Source organism: Pantherophis guttatus, chromosome 1 (assembly GCF_059756535.1).
Source record: "Pantherophis guttatus breed Tessera chromosome 1, ASM5975653v1, whole genome shotgun sequence".
NCBI classification, from domain to species: domain Eukaryota; kingdom Metazoa; phylum Chordata; class Lepidosauria; order Squamata; family Colubridae; genus Pantherophis; species Pantherophis guttatus.
In genome coordinates this window covers 323,663,547-323,686,758 of record NC_142063.1, presented here as the reverse complement: position 1 = coordinate 323,686,758, position 23,212 = coordinate 323,663,547, and the positions used below count along the sequence as shown (strand labels likewise).

The 23,212-nt window shown below is 40.4% G+C and overlaps 1 protein-coding gene across 2 annotated transcripts; it reads left to right on the top strand.

Moving 5' to 3' along the window:
* Positions 1 to 3,253: 3,253 nt before the first annotated feature.
* Positions 3,254 to 23,010, top strand: GTF3C2 (general transcription factor IIIC subunit 2). Of its 2 annotated transcripts, none has more exons than XM_034421117.3 (19): positions 3,254 to 3,396; positions 6,548 to 6,951; positions 7,604 to 7,973; positions 8,949 to 9,228; positions 9,422 to 9,516; positions 10,913 to 10,990; positions 11,606 to 11,704; positions 12,036 to 12,263; positions 13,154 to 13,265; positions 13,896 to 14,013; positions 16,252 to 16,283; positions 16,741 to 16,870; positions 16,977 to 17,121; positions 17,412 to 17,573; positions 19,200 to 19,287; positions 19,393 to 19,521; positions 20,767 to 20,913; positions 21,346 to 21,450; positions 21,647 to 23,010. In XM_034421117.3, exons 2-19 carry the CDS (start codon positions 6,606 to 6,608, stop codon positions 21,860 to 21,862), a joined length of 2,880 nt encoding a protein of 959 aa, XP_034277008.2. In that variant the 5' UTR covers positions 3,254 to 3,396; positions 6,548 to 6,605; the 3' UTR covers positions 21,863 to 23,010. The 2 variants fall into 2 exon arrangements, with proteins under 2 accessions (XP_034277008.2, XP_034277006.2); XM_034421115.3 differs by having other exon boundaries at positions 3,286 to 3,396; positions 7,601 to 7,973.
* The last annotated feature ends 202 nt before the right edge of the window (positions 23,011 to 23,212 follow it).

Here is a 23,212-nt window from a genome sequence, read left to right as displayed (position 1 = left end):
GCAGGCACACCAAACTTGCGCTTCGCACAAGCGTGTTGCGAATCTGCCCAGCTGAGGTGCGGCAATCTGCTCTGCCGCACCTCTCAGCTGGGTGAAAAAAGAAGAAATATAAGGTAGGAATAAGGCGGGGGCGGGCGGGAGGGCCCAGCTCCCGAAGACAGAGAACCGGTTCGGTGACGTCATATCGTTACTGCCACCGGCTCTCATGAACCGGGCCGAACCGGGAGGAACCCACCGCTGTCTAGTAGTAATCATTAGGTACATTATCTCTCTTTATCCTTGAGTGTGTTATATGTTCAAGTAGACCTGAGACCCAGAATCTTTTTTTCTAGCAACTAGGACATTGTGAAATATCTCATTTTCTATTCATTTCTTGCAAATGTATAGATCTGTCCCAAATCCCCTTGCACTGATTTGTGTTTTCTTACATGAGGCAGTTCTGAAATAGCTGAGTTGATGTCAGTGGGTTCCTACATGGTATTAAGCCAAAATATTACTTGTTTGGTTTCATCTTAAAACAATGTGTGAATGTAACTATTAAAATTGTTAAGCGTGATTATATACTTTAATATCTATGAGCAAGCCAATTTAATTAGCAAACTAAGTTTAAAATCAATTATGGCTTAATGCAATGTGCAAACCAAACCAATGTGAGGACAATTGGAAATTGATCTTAAAGGAACAGTAACCTGCCTGCATAATATATCTTATTCTCCCCCTCTTAGGTAACTACTAGTCCCTATCATACACAGGATGTTACTTGGTGCCTCGGGTGGGTTCCACTTACCTTCCCTACCGGTTCGTAACGGGAGCTCATGCACAGAGCGTCCATGATGATGTTTGGACAGGTGGGCGGAGCCTCCTGCTGCCGTTAGTACCGGTTCGCAAGATCCGGACCGAACCGGTAGCAACCCACCACTGTGGTGCCTTATTCTAGTCACCCTAGAGGTACCTGTCATGAAGTGAATCATATTTAAAATATTTCTTAGACTTGTTTCTAGATGTTTGAAGATTAAAGTTTCCAGAATTCCCAAAATATTGCTGTTGGTATTTGAAGGGTGAAAGCAGCTTCAGAGCAAGGTGTCGAGTTTGATTCATTTATTTCTATTTATTGCCCCCACTGCTCTCCCTAATTTGGGGAAAATGACACTGGGATATCCTACTGCTTCAGGTGGAGCAATAATTGTGCAGAAAGAGTTTGGTCACTCATGAAAATGCCCAAAATTATGAATAAAGGAATCCAGTAACCGGCCTAACATGGCCTAGCATTCTGACCTCTATATTATTTATTGCACAACTTGTACCCACCATATTCAATACTCTGTAGGTATACCATTAAAAATCACAAGCTGCATACAACAGAATAAAACAGTATAAAAGCTGATGCTAATTATAAAAATTACATTCAACAAAAATACATCCTTTGTGTTTTACACAATTTTGAGTCCTGCGCAATTTGTTTTCTTGGATATTTTCTTCCTATTTACACAGCAATTTTAATTACATTAGCACCCATTGTTACCATATGACAACGTTCTTTTTTATTGTGTTCTTCAGCAGCCTTTTTTTATTTTAGCACTGCTAAAATTTGGTATCCCTAGATTGTTGCCTATTTGATCTTAGCTTAAGCCATCTTAAACATCTTAAAGTTGCTAAATTTGAAACACACTGATTTAAATCCACACAGGTAATCTAAGGGAGTGATCAATGCCATTTTTGTCAAGATAATTTGCTTCATCCAGGTTTTCAAGATTGAGACAGACTATTCAAAATATTCATTAACAATTCATATTGGCAATTGTTTTTTCCAAATCTAGTGTTGTCCTCAAGTTACGACCACAATTGAGCCCAAAATTTATGTTGCTAAGTGAAACATTTATTGAGTTTGCCTCATTTTACGACTTTTGTTGCCACAGTGAAGTGAATTGTTGCATTTGTTAAGTTAGTAACATGGTTGTTAAGCGAATCTGGATTTCCTATTGATTTTGCTCGTCAGGTCGCAAAAGCTGATCATGACCCCAAGACACTCCAACCGTCATAAATATGAACCAGTTGCCAAGCATCTGAATTTTGATCACGTGATCATGGGGTTGCTGTAACGGTCTGATGGGCTGTATGCTAAAATAAAGCCACGTCATGACATACACTTGAAAGTAAATCAGGAAGCCTGTAATTGCGGAGTGTGTCTGGCAAGAACAAAGAATGTTTATCTACAGGAAATATGCATGTGTAAATTTGTAACAATTCTGGGTAGTTAGAAAGCTGATAAAAGTAACAAGAGTTAGAAAACTAGGAGGCCTCAGCTAAAAATTAGGAATACAGATGGCCTGCAGCTAATAAAATGTGTTTTATTGGCATTCATTAGCCAAGGTTTAGGAATAGGGACAGCTAGAAACCAATAGAACATATTGTAGAATTATTACTAAAACATTTATTAGATGATATTTCTTATTATCTCGCCTTGTCCCGCCTTCTCTTTTAGTGAAAATGTATAAAGCTTTCTTAATCCTTTGTTCTTGGTTCTTGGAATTTTGGCCAGGAGCCCTTTTCCTTGGAGTACTCCAATAAAAACCAATCAGAAAACCTGCACCTCGTGTCTGGCGTCCATCATTGGCTTCGGCACCAGGCTCAGACCTGAATTGGGGACAACAGGTCGCAGGTGTGAAAAGCAGTTATAAGTCACTTTTTCAGTGCCCTTGTAACCGTGAACGGTCACTAAATGAACTGTTGTTCGGTCACTCTAAATGAACTTGTCAATCGAGTACTGCAGGGGTCTCCAACCTTGGCAATTTGAAGACTTCAACTCCCAGAATTCCTCAGCCAGCATTGCTGGCTGAGGAATTCTGGGAGTTGAAGTCCACAAGTCTTCAAGTTGCCAAGGTTGGAGACCCCTGCAGTACTGTACTGTACTGATAAGGAAGCTGAAACTTAGACCTCTTGGGCAGATAAGGAGAAGCAGGAGTCCCTGGAGAAAATCCTGATGCTTGGAAAAACCAAAGCCAACAGGTGAAGAGGCGGCGAGCAAAACAAAGCAGCATCCGCCAACAGGGTAGGCAATCTTGGCGAAATGACACCCATCACTAAGAGGAGACCGCAACATCCCACGAATGACTACTGTACTGTAACGTCTTCTGGGCCCTAGCGCCCTCCAATACTCCGACAGCGGCATTTCCCAAAGTACATCGCGGCGCAAAATTTCCTCTTGATTCTAGAGTTCAGGCAAGGGGGGCGGAGCCTGAATGTTTTCGTCACCAGCTGAGGGAAAAGAGACCAGGTACCGGAAGTGACGCCAGAGCTTGGTGTGTGTGTGTGGGGGGGGTCATCGCTATTATCCTTGTAGCGTCCGCCATCTTTGCTGCTCCGGCCAGACACCGGTTTCCATGCGGGGAGAACAAGGTGAGGCTGAGCCCGCCTGCATCTGGCAGGCCACCTTTGAGGAGCCTTTCGCTCGTCACTGCGGGGAGGGGTGGCTGCCCACGATGCGGTCCCTTGTTGTCACCGCCGTAAGGGCGTGAAACCGCCGTAAGGGCGTGAAACAAGGGAACAAAAGACACTCTTCCCTGGAGCCCCCACCCCGCTCCCCGCCTCTAAGTGCGAAAGCTCAATTTCCGCCTCTGGAGAAAAAAAAAATATATATATCCTCCGCGCCAGCGCCTTTGGGTGGAGGAAAGATCCTGGGTCGAGTCCCGGCTGTGCAATGGACGCTTCTCCGCCCTTTGATGATTTAAATTCGTGCTTTTTCCTCTACTACAAGCAGATGGCAACTCTCCCTCCGTCTTAGCCACTTTAAAGCCTTGTAGATGATCACGATGGGGAAAGGTTTTGTAAAACGATCATTGAAAGCATTGCAAAAGCCAGAAACCACGGGGACTAAGCAAATTGCCCAGAGATTTTGAAACTGGCAGAATTGGAGAATGTTCAGCAATTTAGAATACTGTTGAAACGTGGCTTAACAAATAGATTTTTCAAGCCAAATGAAAAGAAATCAAATGTTGTTGCAATTTAGAATACTGTTGAAACGTGGCTTAACATAGATTTTTTCAAGCCAGATGAAAAGAAAACAAAATGATTATTTTTTTTGGAAAAAGCAGCTGCCTCTTTTAACGGCAGAACCATGGATTTTTAGCAGCAGCATTCAGCAATAGGATAGCCTCAAAACTATTAACAAAAGCCCTGCAAGTCCTTTTGTTTACTACATTTCTGTCTTACTACAGTCAAGTATGACTCTTGAATTTTTACATGATATACAGGATAGCTAAAACATCCACAGTGTCTATTTTAAAATGTATAAAATAAAAAAGAACCTGATCGATCAATCACATATACCATCATGTTGATTCACATGGGTAATTTCCTAATTATCTAATTTCTTAATCACTGGGTAATTTCCTAAGAAGGCTAGCTAGCCCAAAGAGCTGATCCTGCTATGGACAAACAGCTCTTCCCAACTTCCCTCCACTTTGCTTCCCAGAAGTAGACTCTTAGCTGCTGCCCTCAGGATGGCCAGTCAGGCCAATTGCAGTTGGCCTATGCAGTTCATAACTAAATTATGAAGAAAATTACATATTTTACATAATATATTTTAATTTCATTATTACTGGATTGTATTGTCCCGGAGTATGCAAAGACTCTGATAAAATAATATAATTAATAATATTACACTTCTTTCAGCTTCCTTTTTTACCCATGTTATTCAAGCGGTTAACAATTTATAACAATGCATTGATCAAAACTATTGAAATTATTAGCAGTACTCATTGAAAAACCTGCTCAAAAGTTAGCTGTTTACCCCAAAACAGAAACTGACAGCAAATATAACTACAGAGATGCATTCCATAGCTTTAGAGTAATTCAAGAGAAGACCAAGTAAATCTGATAAAGAGCCCCTGAAAGCATGGACATCTTTAAGATACTTATGCTGTTCTTAATAAGGAGATAGATTCACAATTATTTCAAGCTGTAGAAAGCAACATTTGAACTTTGCTCTAAAAGCATTTGGCAAGTGGCGCAGTCTTTCATTATGGACATAATATGATACCATATACCTGTGTTTGATAACAGTGTACATTACATTTCTCTTCCAGCACCTTGGTTTTCATTGATTTGGAAGGACTGATTTAAATAATCAACTCCAGCCCCTTGCTTAGCACAAGAATCCAAATTAAAGCACTTACGATAAAGGCTAGTCAGTTTATGCTTTAGCAGATTAAACTAAACAAAGCTCACTTTCAGTCATTAGTTCCACTGTCAACGTACTTTTAGTGTTAGGAACTCTTCCCCCCCCTCCCCAATTCAATGAGAATCTGCCTTTTTATAACTTAACTCTGTTGTTCTATGTTCTGTTTCTGGGATAATACAAAAGAAATAATTATCATCATCTATGCCACATTTGTAGAAAAGCGGTATTATATTCCCTCTCGTTTTTCATGGTTAAAAGTATCTATGGTAATTCCTCAAGCTTTCTTCCCTAGTTTTATTTTTGCCCTTTTCTGAAACTATTTGAGTTAGCCTAAATGTTTTTAAAGTATAATACCCACAAGTAAATTAGAGTTTTGTTAACGGAGAGTAGTGTGGAACTATTAGATACCGAATTTGGGAAATCTATTTCTGTTGATCCAGTCAGAAGTTATGTTTACTTTTGCCTCCATGCTACATTGTGGATTCATTGGTAGTTTTTGGTCATCTATAATTAAAAAGTACTTTTCACAAGTATGCTGGGCAACCCATTGTTCTGTACTTGTATTCTGTTAATTAGTGAAGAACATTGCATTTGTCCATTTTATTCTATTATTTTCAGTCAATTTCTCTAAACTATCAAATATTTTAATCTCTCCATCTTCTATTAATTATTGTTTAATTGTAGCTATTAAGGCTGTACAGTAGCCTGGATATGGAAGGAAAAACTGATTTAGGTTTTGCAGATATGACGCTAACTAAGTGTTGCTTCTTCTTGAATGCATGCAGTAAATCCTTTTGGTGATAGCTTCATCTTTGTCCAACTCCTTCCAGGAAAAAATGTAACTGATACATTTTCTGTTTTAAAATGAATAATTGACCATTTTATTTACTTTTACTTGATTACATTGAACTTCTCTCATTTAAATCAATGGTTTAAAAGTGTTCTGTTTTCATTATATTATTGGTTTTAAATAATATTTGAGTCTTTTAAAGGTATATAATTGTACAAATAATATAGCTACAAAATATGCAGTGCTTATGCTATGCTGCTTTTAGCCAGGACAATAATCCTGAATTTAATCATATTTTCTAAAACCCTACACTCTGACACATTGTATAATACACATCATTGTATTATACACACATATAATACATATCATATACACATTGTCAACTTGTATATTTGCCTTATGATGTTCTTACTAATTGAGATGCTCATTAAGTTTCAGGGGAGATTCTATTCTATTTTTAGCTATTTTTGATACTGGTTTTGAGGGCACTGCAATTTTTTTTATGTTCACATGAGTAACAAGGATTTCCCTCATCTGTTTGTTTTTATTTTTTTGCTTTTCTCATCCTATTTTTGCAGGCCAAGCGATGTGCAAGATGAAAAGAGTGGCACCTGTCTGAAGAGCTGTGGTGTCTTCATGGAACCTTGTCTCACACCAAGCTGTGACATGGGAATAGTGAGGGAAGCCATAGACCAACAGGATGGAAGTATCAGTCAGACTCTGTGCACAGCATCTTGCTTGAGAAAACCTCACTGGGATGGGCAGAATAATACAATAGTGGAAGGATTGGCTTCAGCAGATATAGGTTTAAGGAACACAGAACCAGCAGTTGCCCCTGGAGTGGAAACCTGTCTTGAAGAAGACCGGCCAGAGCAGCAAAGCTCTTGCTGCAAGAAAAGACATCTAGAAGACGTGGAAGAAGAACTGCTTCCTAAGCAGCTGAGGGGGCAAGAAGGAGAGATAGGTCACGTGGAAATGCTTGGTATGTTTTCAGATGCATTTTTGGCTGCATTGTCTTGGCAAATGTAATATAACTTTATTTTAGAGAAATGCAAACTAAAACAACTCAATTTTTTCCCTTTCTTTTTTCTTTCTGCATCAGTAAAGAAACCTCTTCTTGGTTTTGGGAACCCATTAGATATAAAGTAAGGGTTGATGGGGAACGGGGAAGCCATAGCACTAGCCAATGACATTGAGGACATTACAGCCTTGATTTCCGTTTCATTGAACAGAAATGAATGTGCCACATCTCATTCTTCAGTGGTGTACATACCTCAGAGCTAGAGAAAATCTAAAGAGAAATCTAGTCTGCAAAGAATCAAGAAAGCTTGGATATCTTCAGTTTCTTCAAAAGCGTTTTGGCCCATTAGAATGAAAGGAAGGGTCTGTGGAATTGAGCTCACCAGGTTCTTAAGGTGATTTGGAGATTGGCAAAAATTTTGAAATATGGAATATAGCCGAGGAGTGTGTCAGGGTGCAGGATGATCTGGAAACAGTTGCAGGATTTTGCAGTGGGTCTTCCTGCATAAGAAATAGAGGATGGTAACAATTAAGTTGTGTTTCAAGCTGGCCCATTGTATCTTCAGCATAAGAGGGCATCTAAGACAATACTTTTTTTCTTTCTTTCCAAGCAGATGAACCATGTCCTTCCCCAGTTCCAGTTTCCACTCTTTCGAAAGAGGTTCCGTCAGCTATCCCAGCCATAAAGAAGCATTCCCGTGGGCGGAAACCCCGAAAGAAAGTCTCTGTCCACAAAGATTCCATTCCCAAGGGACCAAGCGAAGGCCCCGGGCCATCTGAGAATGGCTCCTCTCTTCCTGTTAAAGTGCCAAAGAAGCGAGGACGCAAGTCCAAAGAAGAGCTCCTGTTACTGAGGCTAGCTCAAGGACTGGACAGTCAGTCATCCGAGTCCCTTTGCCAGCAGAAGTCTCTATCTAGCAATGAGAGCCTTGATTCTCTTGAGACCATGCCTGGTGGACGACCAAAGCGCCGTGCAGCTAAAGCGTAAGTGAGAGAAGGAACCTATCACTGAATTCTGCTGGGTAAAGCATTTGTGTTATACAGTTATTTTAGGGTGGAAATAACTAGCTTGCTTTTCTTTAAAAAAAAACACCCTGCTGGAACATACAGAATAAAATAGAATTCTTTATTGGCCAAGTGTGATTGGACACACAAGGAATTTGTCTTTGGTGCATATGCTCTCAGTGTACATAAAAAGACAAGATACATTCGTCAAGAATAATAAGATACAACACTTAATGATAGTCATAGGGTACAATAAGCAATAAAATCATATTAGAAACAATATAAATCGTAAGGATACAGCAACAAGTTACAGTCATACAGTCATAGGTGGGAGGAGATGGGCAACAGGAACGATGAGAAGACCAATAGCAATAGTAATGCAATCTAATGTAAATAGTTTGACAGTGTTGAGGGAATTATTTGTTTAGCAGAGTGATGGCATTCCGGAAAAAACTCTTCTTGTGTCTAGTTGTTCTGGTGTGCAGTGCTCTATAGTGTCGTTTTGAGGATAAGAGTTGAAACAATTTATGTCCAGGATGTGAGGGGTCTGTAAATATCAGTAGTTATAACAAATTATACTAATAATTAGTATAACAAATGTTAATTAGATGATTATTGAATCAAAATGTATAAAACAAAGACAGGCCAATCAGCATTGTAAACCCTCACCATCTCTATTTGTTAGTCATTGTCAAATTCAGCAATAAAATTGTCAACTGTCTATGAAGAACTTTTCCTCTTTTGGGTACTTGTAAGAGGTACAGAATAAGTGAATTTGTTATGCCAAGGAGCTTGATGCCTATGATTCTGACCTATCCACCACTATTCTTTTGGAGATTTGGAAATGAAGATTATATCTGTTCCTGTCCTTAAGACATTAGAATGGACCTGATTTTTAACCGCAGCTCAGTTCATGAATTTACATTCTCCTCCCTTCCTCTTCCTCTTTCCAAGAGCCCTTCTGTATCTACAGGAACTGGCTGAAGAACTGACATCTGCTTACCAGGCTCCTCCTTGCAATGAAACCCCAAAGGATACCCCTAAAACTGAGGAGCCCAGTAAGAAACGACGAGGCCGCAAGCCAAAAGAACAGAAGTTGGAAAATGAAGAAGATGTGGACTTTGTCCCCTCAGAAGAAAGTTTTCTGCAGGAGGAGGAGGAAGAAGAGCATTATGACCTAGTGATGAATGAGGCTATGAAGTCTGAGAGGGAGTCCAGCTCATGCAAACCAGTGGTAACCCAAACCTGAGATGGCTTTATTGTATTTCGGGGGGGGATTGGATTTTTCACCTGGTGGTATGTTGGAGGGAACACCACCTGAAGAAAAAGCCCTGTTCTTTTGGAATCAGTTGGCTGAGATTCTTGTTGCCAGAATTTGGGAGGGTGGGCTTTGGGGCCTCTGTTTTTGACATCCTTTTTTTCCATAGAGGTCCAAACCTCAGCGCCGAGAATTTGGTTCCAATGGCTTGTACAATTCCATGATAGGCCCTATATGGAAGTGTCTCTCCATCACTCACCGCTTGTGAGTATTAGACATCCCTCAATGATTGGGAGAATTGAGGAACAGGAATGTGGTTGGAGGGAGGAAAGGCAGGTTTCTGCTGCATTGTTTTGTTTCCTGAAAGTTCAGTGCTTCAACTAGTCCTGACTGGCTGAAGTACACGTGATGTGACTGCTTTTGAGTACCTACCATCACTGTTTTAAAGAATGAGCTCTCCAGCAATCACCATATCTTGTAGTTTAAGTCTAAATGAGTGTGGATTGGGCAGTGATAATGAGGCCTCTGGATGTTCAAGCCTGGCTGGCTTGTTAGTTCATGAAAAAATAGCTTGCCTAAGTGAATGAAGAGATACTACTTCTTTGAGGAAATAAAAATGTTGAGCCAAGTTTGACCATGGGTGGTAATGCTTTAAAAATCTCATTGAAAGTGAATTTAGCCTGTGATAAAAAGTGAACATAGGGTCTAAAGCAGGGGTGAAATGCTCCCGGTTCGGACCAGATCGCCTGATCCAGTAGCGATGGAGGCGCTACAGAGAACCTGTAGCAAAAATCCCTGCCCCCCTCCCTCCCCATGCCCAGCTGAGCCACACAATCATCAGAGGCTTTTTTTTAACTTAAAAGCATTTTTTCTACAACCTCTTTGGCCGAAAAAATGCTTTAAAAAAAAAAGCCTCTGATGATCGCGCGGCTCAGCTGGGATCGTCAAAGATCCCAGCTGAGTTGCCTGATCAGCAAAGGCATCTCAGGCAACTCAGCTGGGATCATCAGAGCCTTTTGAAAGCATTTTTTTTACAACCTCTTCGCCGAAGAGGTTGTAGAAAAATATGACAATTCAGTTGCTGATTTGCAAGAGTCAAGTCTTTTATGACAAAGTGTATGTGCGCAAGACAGAGATATACTAGTTTTGCCTGTGTTGGCTTTGTTTAGGAAAGCTTGAAATACTTGGAAGGGACTGGGTTCTGTGAGATCTGTGTTCCTTCAGGGAAGGATGCAACTTCTTGGCACTTTACTAGATAGTTGGGTAAAGATTAGACCATGCCAAATAAATGTTACAGAGATGACAATTGCCAAATCCTTTCTTCACTGAAAAAACACTTAGCAAAAAAACAGAGTTCCTTCCCCTTTTAATCCAAGGTTTATATCTTGTTTGACTAATTGGAGAAATTCAGAAGAAAATCTAATCACTAAGTTGTTTGTTGCAACATCTTCCAAAGTACTCCTATTTTTGAGCATTCAGATTGACGCAAGTTCGAAAGACTCAATGTATCCATTGAGTGTGCGTTCTCATTTTGCTGTGCTCACTATAGTATTCAATCAAACCACAGACAGCTTGGTTGTTGTACTGTTCTATTGTTACACTGATTCCTGTTACATAAATTGCATTTCTGTGATGCAGTTTTACTTCCTTTTTCCCTTAGACGTGAGCAGCACCATTCCCACTGGGAGTTTCCAGAGTGGATTCCCTCTGCCCAGAAGTGGATTTTTCTCTCAGAGAGGTGAGTGGCCGCCTGGAATAAAATGTGACATACCGAGAAACAGATAGATAATTAAAGAGCACATGTGCCTATAAATGATACGGACTCCTTTAAATTGACTCAATTCTGGTGATTTCATTCATATATCTATTTAGATTCTTAGGTATAATACAGAAATATTTTGTAATTGTCTTCTGGAAAGTTTGATTTGACTTTCCTGTCATATCCTACATTTCCATTCTGATCTTTAGTCCTGGTAATTCCTTAAGCTTTTAAGAGAGAGGCCATTGGTGATCATTTTCTCTACATCAAGGGTGTCAAACTGGCGGCCCGCAGGCCGGATGCATCCTGCATAGGCTACGCCCACCCCAGCTCTGCCAAGGGGAAAAATGTCGCAAAACATCACGTGTCAAAACGCCGCGAGTTTGACACCTATGCTCTACATCAATGCAGCATAGCACGTAAGACAGCATGGCAAAATCAAAAATATTGCCACCAGAAAGATTCTGTGTATCCCCCTGCACAGAAGAAATCTTTGCACCCCAGTCTGCTTTCAGGGATTTAAATGCTACTGATTTCTTCTAACAAAGTGAACATCAAATGAGCTTCCATTCTGTTCTTTTCCATCTTCCAAAGTGAAGCAGATAAATTCCTTCCTGCTGAGCCCAAGTCCCCACTCTTCTCTATCAAGAGAGAAGGTTTGCAAGAAAGCAGTGTCTTGTACCGGATTAACAGGTGTGTGCTTGTGCAACTAGTTTTGTCCATGAGGGAAAGTTCATGGGAAATATTACATTTAGGGAATCTCTGAGGAAATAATCAATGGGGGCAGGAACCTTACTTTGAAGCCCCATGAGATGGATGGGGTACCTGAGATTTCCCATGCTTCCTTTACATCAATTATAACAATTCTTTGTTCCATCTTGTTGAAGAATGTTATCATCTCTATGGTTTAAGCCATACTGATGTCTTTTTTTCCTTCCAAAGTATCCAGTAAACTTTTAAATGTTAGATGCTGCTTGCAAGGTCAGCTATTATGCAATGGCTCCTTTCTTTTCCTACCTGGTAGGTTTAATGCCTTACAACCTCATGAGGACCGCTTAGACATGACTTTCTTTGTTGGGGGTCCTGTCTGGGCTTTGGAGTGGTGCCCAACCCCTGAAGGCTCTGTGGCATCCCAGTATGTGGCTATCTACTGCAATCCCAGCATGAATGTTCAGCATTCTTTGTCACAAATCCATACAGGACCAGCTCTGCTTCAGCTCTGGGAGCTTGGGCCTATCCAGGAAGACAAAGGGTGAGTTGTAAGCAAACTTTGCGTCTGTTGTAAAAACATAATTTTCATTCCTGTGGAGGTCTTGTATCCTGCATTGTAGCTGAGGGTTAAGCAGTGCACTAGGAATTGTGGCTGTATTAACTCAGATTCCAACATCACTAGCAATTAAATTGGGGCATATCATTAGGGAGTTTCCTAAAGTAGAGTTTTATGGGCAGAGAACAGCTGTATTAAGATACATTGCTTCCCGTCAGGGTGGATTTGATTTGATTTGATTTAAATCAAGTCGATTTAAATCACAGTTTAAATCACTAGTAAAAAGGCTTTATTTAAATCATAATTTTTAAAGAGCAACTGGCATCTTTGTCCTGCAGCAGCTGCTCCTCTGACCTGCTGTTGACTCACCGACAGTCCCAATATTGCAGAATATACAGCTACATAACTCATGCTACATAACTAAGTTCCATTTCATGCTGAATAAACTAAATTATTAATGCATCTTTAATAGGAAACTCTTTAGATAGATTTTTACTCCAAAAGCATTTTAGTAAAATAAATTTAATAAAAATTTTAAAAATCAGATTTAAATTTAAAAAAAAACAGATTTTGATCTTTTAAAAAAAATCATCGATTTTTATCCACCCTGCTTCCTGTAGAGCCGATTTTCTGCCTTTCAGATATGTTATATTTGCTTTATGAGATAGTACAAGAAGGAGCAAGACACATCTAATAAACGAAGAGTAGCCAAGGTGCAGAAGAATCTCTTCTTAATTATCCTTTCAGGCTAATCTTCAAAGGTCCTTGTATCTTCTGCACTGGGGAATATGCAAAAGAATTGTGCATATACTGTGACCTGGAGGAATGGCATAACCCAAAGGCTTTGAATTTTTTTTCTGCATTCTTTTTTCCAGGTCTGTTACCAAGCCAGGACTTGCATATGCAATTGCCACTGATCATGGTTGTATTTGGGACATGAAATTTTGTCCCAGTGGCGCTTGGGAACCCCCTATCTCTCAGCGCAAGGTGAGAATTGGGGCCAAGAGATTGTCTGGGCCAAAAGTTTGCCTAGACTTTAGATACTCAATGTATATGCAGGGTTGGAATATCGTATGATAGGGTTTTATCTTCAATATTTTTATTAAGCATTCTCTTTCTGTCAAAGTTATTATCAGATTCACAGATGATACAAAACAGGGTGAGATACAATAGACGTTAACAGATAATTTCACCAAAAACAAAAGCAAAGTTCAAAAAGATCTTGATAAATTAAAGAATCAAGCTGAAAATTACAGTGAAATTTAACGGAGTCTATATTTTCACCCAAGAAGTTGAAGGAATGTCACTCAGAAGAAGAGTATGACATGTTCTCTATTGTCTAAGCATGAGGATACAGATAGTCTTACGTTATATGAAGGAAGCTTTTTGTTGAATGTTACTTAAAACATCCTATTGGTAGAACGTATTATTGAGGGAATCATTGAAATCCTCTTTGCTGGGTGTACTTCAGTCTGTTACAGGTGCTTTAAAGTGGAAGCTTGCACTTAAATGACTCTTCAATTCAGTTCTTGCATATTTGTGGCTGCTGGAAATGGAAGCTTCCCAAATGGGACATGAAGTATAATTACCTTTCACTTTGGTTTATATCCCATGTAGCTCCCTCACATGAGTCGGCTGGGATTACTGGCTGTAGCCTTTTCTAGTGGCAAAGTGTTGCTGTACAGCCTTCCCCATGCGGAAGACTTGAATGCCTACCGAAGAACACAGGTAACAGGTAGGAATGGCTGTAAAAAATGGGAAGAAGATAGGCAGGTACCTGCATTGTTGGATGTTGTCTGTTCAGGATGTCTCACCCAAACAGGAAAGGAGGGGTACTGTTAGAAAGACCAGGTGTTCTATCCAAGTTAAATGATTGGAAGAAGAGATAGTATTAATTATTATGAGAGGCTTTGTCCTACCATCAATTGTGAGAGACATTACTCTCTGTGGTGCCTTAGGAAATAGCCATGTGCTACCCATAAAGTCTTATTTTCATATTACTAGCACTCTTTGCCTAGTAGAACTCATTCAAATTTTAGTCCAGGGAAATAGAGAGCTAAAACCATGTAAGGAAAGCTAAATGCTTTTCTTCAAATGATCACGAGGATATTTGCAGCACCTTTATCTGAAGTGCAACACTGTCATAATAACCCATATCTTTCCCATTTCACTAGACTAAATTGTCTCAACACGCTAAGTCAAAGTTGTGGGTTTCTAATTATGATCTTGTTCTTTCTAAAAAAATCAGTCCTTTATGTTGAAATAATCTTTACAGCTCTGTTGAAAAAAAGTCCTAATTTAGCTTTTGTTGTTCCTGAGGAGATGTATGGTCATTTTTGTTCTCGCATGCAAGGCAGGGAGCTGTATGGGCAACAAAGGCTACTCCACATCCAGATGCATGCATTTTGGGGCCTGGTGCAGGGTGTGCAAGCTGTGTGCTTAGTCAACCATATCAATTAATGATGCTTGTAATTACATCTGTCTGCAAGAATGATTGATGATCATGAGTACTGGGTGTGCAGCACTGATCTTTTCAAAGATGATAGTGGGAAATTAGTCCCAAGAGAGTTGAGTTTGAATTCTACTCCTTTTTTTCTATTCCTTGGTATCAGATTATGTTGAAAGAAACACACAGTCATTTTGTTGCACTAACCTTCTATTTTTCCATTTGTCCCTGTGATTAGTAAAAACAATTCTAAAGATGAACAACTGACTGACTTACCCATTTATTACTTAGTACTAATAATTTATTACTAATTTATTTGTTTACTATTCTTCATTAAAAAACAAAAGTGATTTTACAGAATTAGAGATTCAGAACATCAGTGATTAGAATACACACACACACACACAACTCTGCGTGAACAACTCTATCTGTGGCAAACACATTGAAGCAAACCTTATCTTTTATTTGAACTCTGGAAGATGCTTGTTTTACAGTGAGGACAGCACAACACAAAGCTCTTGCTTGGGTACAGCCCCCTCAGATGCTGCCTATCAATCATGCCTTGGGCATTCCCCCTGCCGCTCCTCAGAATCTATGCATGACTACATCAAAACAATATTTTATCAAAATTCTAGGCCCAAGAGTCTTGTAAGCCAGTAGTATTTTGAAGTAGGCTTGAAGTCAAATAGACAATGGGACCAGTTATCAGATAATAAGTGTAATGTGATTCTTTGTGTTCCATTCAGTAATAAAATTGTAGCATTCTGCACCATGGTTCTCTAAAACATTTTAATAGCAGCCTCGTTACTTTTGCTGTGTTCTAAGAAAATTATCCTCATTGAAAAATATCTTCCGTATATCTAATTAAAAAAACAAGAAAAACCTAAATATTCTTAATAAATATCAAAACTATATCAGTGAACACCCCACAAAAATGTCATGGCCTTGCAAGCCTCACCTTCAATCAAAGCATACCATCCTTATATGCTATAATATAAGCATTATATGCTATAATATAATGCTTATATTATAGGTCTTGACAGTTTTGCCAGGAATGATTATTTGGAACTGAGCTTTTTCTGTGGAAACTGTCTTACAAACAGTCTTGGCTACTCTATTGGATTAGCTTAATCGAGAGATCTTGTTAATTTACATTGATGCTTTGATAGGTTTTTATTTAAGGAACTATTATACTTTTAACTTTGCAAGTCAGAATTTAGGAGGAATTCCACGATTGTGTGTAAGTTTTATGCAAGTTGAGTTGTGAGTAGCACTGTCGGCTGTCCCTGTCAGTTAGGAAAGAAAGACTCTCGACTCCATCATTAGTGAAAGTACACTTTACTAAAGCCAAATGATTACAGTGTATCAAAGCCAAATCTAGTTTTTCACGCCCAAAGCATTTGGTTAACTTTTCCCTTCTCCCCCACCTTTCCCCTGGATATCTCCCCTTGTCGAATTACATTCAAAGAGAAAATGCAGAATGAGATATAAGTATTTCTGCTACTATTTGATTGTCCTCTCTTCTAGGTGCATCTTCCTCTCGGCATGTCATCTGCAAGGTATCTTCTATTATTTCCTTGGGGGAAAAAATCATTTAAAAGCAGGGTATATACTGTATTGAATTCCAAGGTGGATCCTTCAGATTCCCATTTGTCAAGGCAATTTTGAAGGCTTCCCAGATCTGAATCTTTTCTCATTAGATACTTGTATAAATACTTTCAAAAAAAGATGCTCTGAAAATAGCTAATTTTCATTCCCCCAGCCCACCCAAGAAGTGAATGTAAGATATTGCTATAGCCCACTTTCTACTCTTTGATATCTAGCAACTTTATTTATTCTGATTGACATTAGTTCGGTAAGGCCTCAGATAAACCAAATTGGCTTTTTTCCCATTACTTGTAACATTGAAAATGAGATGTGTGAAATTAGTTATGGAATTTTATGCATTTATAATAAGTAATTACCATGGCTTGGTAATGTCTTTTCTTAATATTAGCCTTATCTTGTTCTCTACAGGTCCAGTATGTGGCCACTTTGCAGGTAGGCTCCATTCAGGCTGGGAATTCCTCCGAATGTGGGCAGTGTTTCAGCTTGGCCTGGATGCCAACCAAGCCTCATGAGCATTTGGCTGCAGGTTTCTATGATGGTAAGAGGGGCGGAAAATCCTTGGAATGGAATAAACTTAGAGAAGTTGGGGAATAATTATATTGGTTCACAAATCTAGCATAATGCCTGTAATCCCATCTCCTCAGGTACAGTGGCTCTCTGGAATCTGCTCACCAAGTCTCTGTTACAAAGAGTACGCCAGCCTGATGGCTCCCTCAAACTGTATCCGTTCCGTTGCTTCCTGGCCCATGACCATGCTGTGAGCAACATCCAGTGGTGCAAAGCAAACAGGTGAGAAGGATGTGAAATATCACTTGACTAATAAGAACTAGTCTCTCAGTTTCTGGCTCCTTTCTGACCATCCTGGGCATGCTTTTTTCCTTCTCCCTTCCCCACAAAATTTATGGATGCAGATTGAACCAGACAACTCTCTCATTGTACATGCTGTTTGTCGTTGGGTCACAGTCTTGGGCCAAGGCTTATACTTGGTGTAGTTTGACAGATATTTCTGCCAGGGATCTGGGACTTCTGTGTCAGATGTGTTCTGCCAGTGAGCTCTGGCCTGCCTGTTTTATTCCTAGCAATTTCGTGGTGACTACAGGCAATGATCGCAAAATCAAATTTTGGGACTTGCGCCGACTGCATGAACCTATCAACAGTATCAAGCGTTACTTGAGCACAGAGATTGCCTGGCTGCTACCCTACAGTGGAATCACAGTTGCACAAGATAGCTGCTATGCCTCGTGAGTGTGTGTATACCCTGTTATTCTTAAAATAATGGACTAACTGTTAAGTATCCCAATTCCAATTTGCCTTGTTACCAAAGTTGATGTGAGTTTGCTTCTGCAGAGTATCAGATAGATGGACTTAACACAGTTTGGGTTCCTTGAGGGTAGAGAAAGAGTAGATAGAATTATCAATCAGTTCCTGAAGTCTTTTAAAAACTTGCATTAACCAAATCCTCATGTGTCCCACTTCTCTTACTATTTTAAATCAAATCAAAATTCAATAAAGGGTCATGTCTTGTTTAATTCATTACCATTTTCAGTTCTAAATTACCCTTTGATCCATTTGCAGAACAATCTGAAATGTCACCCTACTGTCATATTGTCCTTTGGCATTCTGATTACCAAAGTATCAGTCATTGCTGGATTCTCCAGATGACCAGTCCTATTAAACCATTTTAGCTTTCTCTGAACCAGACCCGAGGCTTTCTCATCCTAATTACTTGCAGTTCTTTTCCTCTTGACTATTTGAATAACAACATCCCACTCTGTTTATATTTCACTTAGAAGAAAATTAAATGCTTCATTTTGGAACTGATTTATATGACATTGGCCTTGATTTCTTGATACCTACAGATGTTTAGCATGTTTACTGTAGAATCTGGCACATGCTTAGGAAATATGACAACTTACTGACTTTTAGATCTTCTCTGATGTGGTAAATAGCTGCTCTGTTCTCACAAAATGTGATTTCCCAAAAAGAGGTGACTTGAAAAATCCTCCAACTCAACATCCACTACTCTAGTGTCACATTTATTTATTTATTTATTTATTCATTCATTCATTCATTCATTCATTCATTCATTCATTCATTCATTCATTCATTCAATCCGGGTCCTCAATTTACCTACCTCAAAAGGATAGAAGGCTGAGTCAACCTTGAGCCTGGTGAGATTCGAACTTGCACTAATTGCAGGCAGATGGCAGCTAAGTGCTAGCACTTAACCGCACTTTAGTCCGCTGCACCACCGAGGCTCACATTCTAGCTTGTAACGTTTTGATATTTTTACATATGCCCAACTTGATTTGGGCTCATAACTTGGAAACTGAGGGACTTGGGCCATTTGCTAAATAATGCAGAATAGATTTACCTATCGCAGTAGCAATTCACCTGGTCCTTTAAACTATTTTGGGACACATCTTAAATGTCAAGGTCTAAGTTGAATTATACATCATGCATTAATTAATTGTGGCAGGAAAGATTCTGAGCAGTGGACAGGTAACCAGGAGTTAGATGAGATTGTGATGGGTTTTCAGATATAAGTATCTGAAATTGAGATTCCAGACATTCAGATCTCTCAACTGACCAGGATTCATTTCTTCTTACAAGAAAAGCTTAAGCAGCAATAGAGGAAACAGCAAACCCAGAGAACTGGACAAACAGTTTTTCCACTTTGCCAATTATATTTCTCATTCAGGAATCTTATATTGCAGATCAAATGGCACTATTGTTCCCTAACGTGATGTATTACTGTCTATGGCAACGTTGATGCTGCTCTTTATTGCAAGTGTCAGAGTTTGTGCTACAGTAACTTGGAAATATATCCAGGTGTCATGCATTTTTCTTACATTTCTATGCTGCAGGTATGGACTAGGTGGGATCCACTATTTGGATGCTGGCTATCGTGACTTTCGAGCCTATTTTGTGCTCCCTCGCAAAGGCACCGTATGGGTAAGTTATGCATCCCCAAGTAAAGGAGGAGGGGATATAGCATATGACCTATCCCAGGGTCATTGAAAGGTGGAAATGAGTTTCATGATTCTATCCTTTTTGCAGAGTATCTCTGGATCTGATTGGCTGAACACAGTGGCTGCTGGTGATATCGCAGGGGAATTGGTGGCTGCAGTGATGCCTGATCTTTCAGTCAACCCACAAAATGTCAAGCGGCCATCAGACCGTCGATTTGTAAGTTTTGCTGCCACTTGAGTAATGGGAAGGCTCTGCAGGCCCACAAGCTTCATCTCCAACCAAACAGGGTAGAAAACAAGAATAGACCCCTCTGTCAACTCTCTAGATCAGTGATGGCTAACCTTTTTGCCATTGCGTGTCAGGAGGGGGAGGGCAGGGGAGGTTTGTGCGTGGGTGTGCCCACTCCCATAATTCTATGCGCCCCACCCTGCAAGCGCAAACCCCATCACCACCACCACCCTCCCACTCCTGGCACGCGATGGCTGGGTAGGCCTGTTTTTCTTTCTCACCTAGCTCCATATCTTCTCTATGCCTCTCTAGGAGTCTCTGGAGGCTGGGGACAGCAAAAAACGTCACTTCCTGTCCAACCGGGAGTTGGGAAATGGGCTGTTTCAGGCCTCCGGAAGGCCTCCGAGGGGGTGGGGAAGGCTGTTTTCGCCTTCCCCAGATGCATAGAGAAGTTCTGGAGCCAGGTGAGAAAGAAAAACGTGCCTCCCCGCCCCAGGCCCTCCGGAGACAGGAAACATCCTGTTTCCGTACTTCTGGTGGGCCCAGGCCTGAAAATCAGCTGACTAGCACACGCATGCACGCCAGAGCTGAGCTGGCGTGCCCACTGATATGGCTACGCATGCCACCTGTGGCACAAGTGCCATAGGTTCACCATTACGGCTCTGGATCTGAATGGAGGAAAGGGAAGCTTATTGATGCATTAACTGTAGCCAGTTGTGCAAAGTGAGGAATGTCTTCCAGGAGAAGCACGTTGTTTGGGTAGAAGCATATTCTCTTATTAATTTTGAAAAGGAGAAAGAAAAACAGAAACATCTTGGTTGGTATTAATAGTGTGGGTATTTAGTGTCCTGAGAAAATTAAGGGCACATAATTTGGGGATGTGAAGAAGTTCAGTTCTGTGCTCCAAATCACAAATATTAGATTTGTAATGCCTTTGAGACTTGAGAAAACAAATGAATGCATATGAATGAACCAAAAAAACCCCACCCTTCCCTGGATTTAATGACAATGAGAACTTCAGTCACAGTAGCAAAGAGGTTTATGGTCTCTGAAAGTTTGGGTCAGATCAATTCCTTCAGCTGCTCAATATTTAGATTTAGGCTTGGTATCGCTGCGTCTTAATCGTCATTGCACTTGTCCTCTGTGTTAAACCATTGACTGGAATGCAACATTTCTTGTCTCTGAGGCCATTGTCTTCTTATCCTTAACACGTATTTCTCTTCATGTCTTCAGCTCATCTGCAAAGCAGTTTTACAGCCCAATGACCCACTTAACAAGATTGCAACAGAGGCAACAGCCTGTGAGAAGCCACAGGCAGTAGGCAAAATGTGCAATGAATCGGTAGCCCAGAATTTCATTTTCTTCCAGGATGCTGATTTGGTGAGGGCTTGGAAATACCAGAATTTTGGTTCAAGGACAATAGCAGTTACAACATGGGAACAGGGAGGCCCATTTCATCTTCATAAATATTCCAGGCAGGACCCTTAATCTATCTGACCAGAGATAACTATTGATAAGGATCTGGCACTGAATATATTGAATGCTAACAAAGACAGCAGAAACTGTGGTTATAATTATTCTACCCTCCTCCCTGTACTAACATCAAGATGCAGAGTTCCCACTTCCGATTTCTATGTAGCATTGCTTGTATCAGGCCCATTCTGTGGTATGTTTCAGAGTGATAAGGCTCCATCCCAAGCCAATAAATCACTACTTGACAACTGTAATCAAAAAGCCTTAATGGATGAAGCGCTTCATTTTCTTGATCTACCCAGGCCTGCTTTTAATTCTTATTTTCCCTTTCCTTCCTAGACATCTTTCAAGAGCCTCTTTAGGCAGAAGCCCCTGAAACGCATGCCAAAAGAAGTAAAAGAAGGAGCTGTCCTGGGCCGGATGCAGCTAGAGACTGTACATAAGGTAAACATAAAAGGGAAAAAGACTGTACAACTTGAGAGGAAAGAAAAACAAATGCTACTTCATAGTATCTCTTCTTTTGTGTCAAACTGTGGCTCCCCCATCCTCTCTGAAGCTTTGTGAGAGAGATATATCTGGATGGAGATGGGTGGGTTAATGGTTAATGTCATCTTCACCCTTCTGTTTCTTTTCTTGGCAGGTGCGCTTCAGCCCAAACCTTGACAGCCATAGTTGGGTAGCGTCTGGTGGTCAGTCTGGCCTTGTGCGACTTCACTGTGTTCGGGCATTGGTTTTCCCCCGCGGCCACAAGCTTCTCCTTGACTGTCAGGCCCATTTCAGTTCCATGTTTGATTCAGAGAGACAGACTGACTGCCCCACAACCATCTCATCTGCGGTGCACACTGCTGTCAGCTGAATATCACCGGGGGCAGCTCTATTTGGGGCATCAGCATACATGGCTGACAAATTGAAGGCCTTTTGTGAGAATCCTGGAATTATTAGAATATACAGAACACAACCAAACATGAAATTACAAGAGGATGTTGGCCATATGGAAACAGATAAGCTGAAGAGAATGACAAAGGCAGGGTTTGGCCAGATGAGTGGAATATACTGGAGCTTCTAGCAGCACCGGAAGTCAGCTCCTGTTGTGCGAGAAAGGGCAATGGCGAGGAATAGTCCATCCTGCTGTATCTCTGCCATGTGGTGATACTTCTCTCTTTGAGCTCTCTCCTGAGATTCTCCTGCATGGCACAAAGTTCAGAAGGAAGGAGGGATTTCATCTCCCTCTAGCTAGTCTGGTGGAATAGTACCCCATATTCTTCCTGCATAGATCTGGAGAGTTTCCTGAAACCTAGATCTGCTCTGATTAAAGCATCAACAAGACTTTCTTGCCCCATTGCTCATCCTGCTTCTCCCAGTCTTGTTGGTGACAATAATTTTGCTCACATTGAGCCATTTTGTTGTCTTAACCATTATTAAAATGTGTTTTGATTTGTAAAAGCGCTTTCTTTCTTTGGAAAGGGCTTCACATGTCCCCTTCCTCCTGTGGTGATAAATAAGGAAATAAGCCTAAGGAGTCCTTGGTGCTCTCTGAGCTTGGCTGCTTGCTTGCAGATGTTTCATTACCTAACTAGGTAACATCATCAGTGCGATTGATAAGGCTATGTGCATCTTTGTCTTCAAAATGAGTTAAGAGTAGTGAATTTTAGATACTCTCTTAGGAATCTGTTTTAGTTTTAAAGAGTAAATTTGTACCATTTCCTTTATCGTGGTAAATTGCACGTTTGTAGTATATTGTTTCTAAGGAGATCTTGGACAAGACTCAATCCATGTCCTAATCTGTCTTCCATGACAAATGCTACTCACATTCCTCCATCAGCTGTCAACACCAAGGACTTCTTTCAAACAACAAAGTAGGTATTCCTAAATCTTATAGAGACTCTTCAACTACGCTGCAACTTTTAGTGGTTGCCCATAATTTTCACTCTTGTGGAAGACTGAGTAAAAAGGCTATTTGAACTCTGAGTATTTAATAAAATTGATCTCTTCCCCCTACCACCACTAAATTCTGGAAAATCTCATCTTTGCCAACTCACGTGATATGGATCTTCTCACTCTGCTTTACCATCTTGCCTGTTACAGTTCCAGTATCAAACAAGCTGTTAACTCTAGCTAGCATAAAGAGACGAGTCAGCAATAGAATACATTCCCCTTTCCTTCAACCCCCTGCTTGCACAACTGACATGTTTTTTCCACACCCCAG